The 7,653-nt window shown below is 40.0% G+C and overlaps 1 protein-coding gene across 1 annotated transcript in view; it reads right to left on the bottom strand.

Annotated features, from left to right (window-relative positions):
* Nucleotides 1-837: 837 nt before the first annotated feature.
* Nucleotides 838-7,653, bottom strand: part of LOC106818463 (Bloom syndrome protein homolog) — a 10,263-nt gene continuing 3,447 nt past the window's right edge. Inside the window, exons 2-4 of the mRNA XM_014823167.1 lie at nt 6,271-6,352; nt 1,392-1,987; nt 838-1,148 (exon numbers count right to left, since the gene is read on the bottom strand). Of these exons, the coding sequence (XP_014678653.1) occupies nt 838-1,148; nt 1,392-1,987; nt 6,271-6,352 (989 nt within the window). The remainder of the gene's footprint in view (nt 1,149-1,391; nt 1,988-6,270; nt 6,353-7,653) is intronic.

The raw sequence follows: 7,653 nt of genomic DNA on the forward strand, positions 1-7,653 counted from the left end.
GACAGTTGCATTGTGTAGAATCGGGAAGATCGATCAGTCTGTGTTGTACATAACTTTATATTTGTCACTGATATTCATATCTTGTTATGCAATTAAATATTTGCCACTGTTCTGGCTGAGAGAGAGAGAGAGAGAGAGAGAGAGAGAGAGAGAGAGAGAGAGAGGAGAACGAACAAGTCTGTGTTGTACATAACGGGTGTTAAACTTTTTTATTTGTCACTGATATTCATATCTTGTTATGCAATTAAATATTTGCCACTGTTCTGGCTGAGAGAGAGAGAGAGAGAATGCGAGGGGAAGAACGAACAAGTCTGTTGTGTACATAACAAGTGTAAAAATTTATTATTTGTCACTGATATTCATATGCACTTAAATATTGCTTATCAGCCCATATAATCACGTTACCATGTTAAAATAAAAATTCACTACTCTTTAGACATCTAGTTGTGTTTATGTACAGATGGAATTGAGGATTTTACTCTGCTTGTTAACACATTGTGGGCTTAACAAACAGTGGCTAAGTACGAGTGACAAATGCAGTACACTATTGCTAAAGTGTCACTCTGGCCGTCGTGGGTGATAACTTTTACTCGTGTTCCAGTGACTCAGTTTCTCGGGATGGCTGGGTGGCGTCCTTCGCTTGTTACCTTGGCTGTTACTAAAATAACCTATGACGTGATCTGCTTACGTTTAATGACCCGTGTCGCTGGGTTTTTATACTAGGTTAATTAATTCGATATCTACATGATAAATCACTGAAATTTTTACTTCTGGAGAACTGGGGTCATTTTTGTAAAGAAATATCTTTACACATGGAAGTAATGACACATACTTATTCTACAGACTTTCAATCTCTTCTATCAGCTCCAGTACATCCACTGCCAGTTCATGTCTCCATAAACCTAAGCCGACAACATCTTCTGGGCACATAAGGAAACATGCAGAATTCACAATTGAGTCAATATTTTCATGAGAAAACCCAATCAACAAGTCTCGTTGTCCAAACACCGGGGTAACAATCTCTTCCAACAAACACACACGAAAATCACACAGATTATCTCGCAGCAATTGCAGTTGATCTGGTGATAAATCCCTCGTCTCTGTCAGATCAGGAACAGAGTTATCTTCTACCTGGCGTTCACTTTCAACTGACCATGGCAACACAACACAATCACGACAGTTACACTCCAATCTACACACTGAGCAGCACTTACACGAGCCAAAACTGGAGTTGGCATTCAGCGATTCTGGCACCCCTTCAAGGCGGAAGTGTCGATTTAGAAATGCACGGGAACAAGAAGTTGCCGAACAAAGTGATTTCACTTCTTTCTCTGACCGACCCGGCACCAAGTCATGTCCACTGTAGTACACAACTGAATATGATGGCCTACCATCTCGGCCAGCCCTACCCGATTCCTGGGCAAACTGCTCAATTCCTCTTGGTGAACCCCAGTGAACCACGATATCAACATCAGGTATGTTCACACCCATACCAAAAGCAATGGTTGCAAATACCACACAGAGATTGAAATCCGCTTTTGGAAATGTATCCAATACGTGCTGCTTATTGGAGTCGGATGTCGATCTGTGGTACATGCCAACCACTCTTGTGTTGAGACTTCTCTCCTTGGACACGTAAGCATCATCGGCAAGTTCGAGCATAAAATGCTCGAACAATGTTGCACAGTTTGCAATGTTTCGACAGTACACAATCACTTTCTTTGGTGTCGTTGATCTAGTTTGCTCCACCAACCACTGCAAATCCTCACCGATATTCTTCTTAGTTTTCTTGAAAGAATATGTTATGTTGGATCTATCTGGTGTTACGGCCACTGTTGTGGTATCCGGAGACATGCCCAGGGCTTCTACAATCTCTTTTCTCATCTGCTCTGTAGCCGTGGCCGTCAAGGCGAGAAAAGGGGTACCCGTTGAAACAACCGAGTGGATTTCGTTGATCCGCCGGTACTCCTTCCGGAAATCAGCCCCCCTGAAAAATAAAATTACAAACATGTAAATTGTATTAAGCCAGGCTTTCATATCCGGAAAAAATAACTATGTGGTTATGTCAGACATGACAATCTGAAATTGATTATTGAAAATTAAATCTTTTTTGGGAGGGAAGGGGGGGGGCTTATTAATGCTTACTTTTTCAATGTAATAAACTAAATATTGACATATCATCGTTAATGAAAAACATTGGAAAATATAGTAAAACGCATTAACGTTAACTGTTTCAGGGCAATAGCACTCATACACTTTTCCCAAAATATTGTTTCTAGCATAAAATTACCAAGTTCGGGCATGTAGATAAATGGTTAATAATGTAATGGTTATACCTAATGGTTATGTAATGGTAATTATACAGTCTCTTATCAGTAAGGACTGGTCATGTACTGTACATGCATGTGCCCTAAAATATTGCTTTGAATTAAAAATAAGGCCGTGGCTACGCGACCGGTTCCGCACGAGGAGCCGCTAGGCTATGCATCCAGACATCCACCTCACACATAGCTCTAGTACATCTGACCAGAACAGTGCAAATATTTAATTGGCATAAAGGTAACCGAACGTCCTAAAACACGTCGATTGTCTTAGAAAAATTCGATCGGGCAACAAAATCGCGCGACACGAGGAACACGACGAATGCAGTAAATAATCGCCCCGAAATATCTAAACATTTTGGATACGCGGCGATTAAAATCGCGTCGACGTGAAGGGCACACAGACTATTTATATTCGCACGATCGCCGCGAATTTTAAAACGCTCGAAAATTCGCCCGACCGTGTGCCCGTTTCACGTCGCACCGCTGATTTATTAATTGCCCGTATCCCTAAATGTAGTATTTTCGGGCGATTATTTACCGCCGGCGATTATTTACTGCAAATTCGCTCGTGTTCCCGTGTCCTGCGTATTTTGGTCGCCCGATCGATTTTCTCAACCAATCGACGTTTTGAATCATGTGATGCATCTTGTGATCATGTGATTCTCGTCGAGTGCGTACACGTACCTCTCTAAATTCGCTACGTTGTCCTTCGTGATCGGCACGATTAAAATCGCTGTGGGCGATTTTATCGCGCGATCTGGGACGAGAAAATACCTCGTGTGCCCTAGCATAACAAGATATAATATCAGTGACAATAAAAAGTTTAACAACCCATTATGTAAACTTGATCTATCTCTTCATTTCTACACAATGCCACTGTCTTCTCTCTCTCTCTCAGCCAAAAGTGCAAAATATTGAATTGCCATAAAATATGATAATCAGTTACAAATAAAAAAGTTTAACTCCGTTATGTCACACAGACTACGGATCGTCATTCTACACAATCACTGTCTCTCTCTCTCCCCCCTCTGACAGAAAAGTGCAAATATTAAATTGGCATTAAACAAGATATGAATCAGTGAACAAATAAAAGTTTAATAGCCGCACAATGCCATCCAAACGCTAATTTCGCACAGTACTACGACTACCAATACGTCGGTCATGCTAATCACACTCCCTATGTAAAAATATAACTCAGTCTCTCCCATTCACTGCGCGTTTCTTATAAAAGTATTGAAATACTCACAATGTGTTAAAATTTTCGATTTGTTGAACAGTTTCCACAATGAACCGCGCAGCGTCTGCGTTATTAGCGTACGGTACAAAAGATAAAAAACATGTGACGTTCATTCCACTTCAGCAATCATGTTGCAAACAGTCGGCGTTTGCGCCAGAAGCCAGTTTTCTCCCTCTTTTCTGTGGTTTAAAGCAAACCGCAGTGAAATGGGAGCAATACTAATTAATTTTGTCATAAGGTTATGTGATTATCATGACACGAAGTATTCCTTCTCAGTACTGAAAATAGCGTTTGTGCGCATTGTGTCGGCTTTAACACTCATTAATGATCAACTTGATCGATCTTCCTCATCTACAACAATGCAACTGTCTCTCTTCTCTCAGCCAAACAGTGGCAAATATTAATGCATAAAAGATATAAAATATCAGTGACAAATAAAAAATCTTACACTCGTTATGTACAACACACGACTTGAATCATCTTCCCCTTCACAGATCAATGTCTCTCTATCTCTCTCTCTCTCTTTTCTCCTCTCTAGATCAGAACATGTATCTGCTCATTTTTGTATTAGCTTCAATAATTAACTATCATGCCCCCTAACTATACATGTAATTGTGATGTTTGCTTGATTCTGACCCAGTCAGTCTTGGAGACTCATTGTATAGCAGCTCATTTAACTCCTAATAATTCACAATTGATGACACCTTAATTACGTGGGACACACGACTGTACACACTAACAAGTCAACTCATCACACTGACTAAGGGATCGTTTACTCTAGTTCTAGGGTATTTCGTTTATTTAGGTAGAAATACGCTACTAAAAGGTTTCATGGTTCATTCACCACTTAGGAATATTATAAAAATCGTAAAACTATAAGCGACACATTGATTACAACGACAGACCTACTCAACATCTCACGAAACTATAAGTTGCGCAAAACACTTTCCAGCCAAGGCTACAGACCAGTTGTTTCTTATTTTAATTTACAACAAAGATTGTAATATCTTATAACCATTGCGACATATAGTTCAGTTATAAATGGATAAAATTGCGGCCGCGCCTAAATATGAATGATCGTTTTGTTAAAATAGCATTTATGGTATAAATAAACTCTGCCATCTTTTCGTGATTACCCCGTCGTAACGTGCCAAAATAAATGGTCAAATACGGCACTTTTTCGGGGTCGCAACGGTCAGCGGTGTCATGGCCCGGATTCATAATTTCGCTAGCGTTGATAGTTTAATTAAATTTATAACATTAAATTAGTATCTGTAACAAATACGTGTGGTTATAGACACCAATTTAGTTATAACTTAAGTACTGTGTGCGTATATTGGAAGAGGTCAGGTGTGGCATGTGTGACTGTGGGTATGCGGGGAAGGGAGCATCATCTAATGGTTTTCTTGTATGCAGTAAAAATTCTAGAGTAAATCACCTTTAAATGTAAGCCAGTCCTAGAACCATATCATACCGATTAGACGTCTATCATATCACACTGACTTTTTAGACAGTCGACCCATCAACACCGACTAGACTAATCAGACCACATCCATCTGACTTAGACAGTCTGACGACCGTATCACACCGACTTTAGACCAGTCAGCACCCAATATCACATATGACTAAGACCATCAACCCAAGTCACTCATCGCCGACTCCGAACCAGTCAATCCACTCAATTAGACTTAGACCATCAACCCTATCACACCCGACTAGATACTATCAAAACCATATCACAAGGACTCTAGATCAGTCAGACCTGTATCACACAGACTTAGACCAGTCGGACCTGATCACACTACACGTATTAAAGCATTGCATTAAATGTATCTCCCGAAAAGAAGTTCGTGGGATACATGGGTTCTGTCATTCGACGTGCCGCCGCCGCCGCAAGATTTCTTGTGAACGCTCAGTTCTTCTCGATCATCTCAAATTTCGCATTAAGGCATTATTCGTAAAGCGAGACGCCTATCGTTTTGGTGTGGGCGAGTTCAGTCGTGCCATGGGAACATCAACATTTTTTTGTCAATAATATCAGAACCTGTAACTTCTTCCATTTTTACCCGAATTGTCCATAAAATTGACATTTTGTATTAAAATTTATATTTAAATTTTATATTTTAAATTATATTTAAACTTTCTGAATTCATCAATATATAAGGACAGTTATATCGGCCCTGTGTGTCCAAATCCATGAAAATCGAGTTAAAACAAGCACAAGTTACAGTTCTACAGATATTTCCACACCCATGTTGTTACCATGCTACGATGACTCCGCCACACCAAAACGATTGCGTCTTCGCTTTACCAATAAACGTACCTTCATTGCCAAATTTTAAATGATCGAGCGGTAAAATCCTGCCACCAAGTCCACTGCGACCTTATTCACCATTCTGATAAAACAGACATTCTAGCTGCTAACTATATTGAGTTATTACCCCAATCCCAATACATAAGTAAAGTATCACATATGCTAGTTATGTACATTGACATCACACAATTTACATGTACATTTTCATACCTGTAAGGCACATATATCCCATTGCCAATCTCACTTGTGCAACAGAATTACATCAGACGATCTTAGTGAGTGATCGCATCAATCTGCACGCCTGGGCCGCTAACACCCGCTCCACGCATAAGGCTCACTCTCCCGACCAAGTCAGCAGGGACCACCATTCACATCCTCATGTTTTGAGTGCATACTGGCCTGCAGATGTTGCCATTTCTATCATATCATCTGCCTGATCCACGTTCTCATCTTTATCCCAAGATATCCGCAAAGGACCTATAACACATAATGTTACAAATGTATGTACTGCTTAATCGTTATTGTTGCATATTACATATAGCTTTATAAATTTTAATATTTTTCTATCTACTAGGACTAAAACTTTAAATTCATACATGTACATGTACTTTACAAACATTAGTTGTTATTACATTACATGGCTCCATAGTAGAACTTTTGAAACATTATCAAGTCATATAACTGCTTATAAATTTTTCAGAAAGAAATTATACACTTGTCCGCACAGTATATGATAACAGATGAGATATATCCTCCTCACCTACACGCCTACAATAAATCTGTGCAGACTAGTCCGCACAGCAGTAGCGCGAATTAAATTCAGCCCATATCACCCTGCGACTGTACATTGTATAAATGTCGTGTAAACTCGTCAATTTGTTTAGAACCGAGCAAACCAGCTTCAACTCACTTACGTTAAATCCAATGTGTTAAGGTTTTTGTAAATATCTATCCATGTAGGCAACGGAGGCTCATTTCTATTAGTCGAGGCAGTCTAGCACTGCCGCCCGCTTATAATTTCTACACACACTCAAAAACAACAGAACATTGCAAAATTACAAAGATGAACCCAATATGCCTTCAAATAGTGATCTCATAACTTAGTGCGTCCCTTACTAGTTCTAGCAAAGAACAAGTTCGACAGGAGTTTAGACGTGGATTGTTCAATATCCGGACACAGGCGACTCGAGTCTTTGATACCGAGGAATACTGATTGTCCTCCAGTGCTGTGTGACATCACTTACAAAAGATCACAGCCCCATATGCCTTCGTTGAGCATAAAAATCCATAATTTTGTACATTAACTCACAAGTTTCTGATGTAGACCATAGATAGTACAAACGTGTATGGTTATATCTAGCTTGCCTCGTTGCGGTCTTTGCACTAGTTATTCCACTCAACATAAGGAATTTCCATCAGTCATCCATCCGGATTTACTATTTGAACACAGCTTGAACAGCAATCTTGAACTCAGGATCGTCTGGTGCCACTATTACAAGTGATCATAGCAAGGTAGGCTAGTTTCACGAATTCGTTTGGTTGGGATGACGTCCATTGCTTGTTTGCAAACAAGCACGAGATTGCCACCAACGGTGTCTCTCAATAGGTCCAGCCGATTCCCAGTATTTTCCGGAGTCCACTGAGCTAGCACTAATTCGCACACCAAATTGTGTTGGGTGTATGATGTCCTTCGATATCGAACACCGTGCATTTGACATTCAGTTCTCTCTCTTCATCATATATGTACTCGGTCTTCCACAGCTTCTATAGTTCTCAGT

This window comes from Priapulus caudatus, unplaced genomic scaffold, assembly GCF_000485595.1.
Source record: "Priapulus caudatus unplaced genomic scaffold, Priapulus_caudatus-5.0.1 Scaffold2262, whole genome shotgun sequence".
NCBI lineage: Eukaryota > Metazoa > Priapulida > Priapulimorpha > Priapulimorphida > Priapulidae > Priapulus > Priapulus caudatus.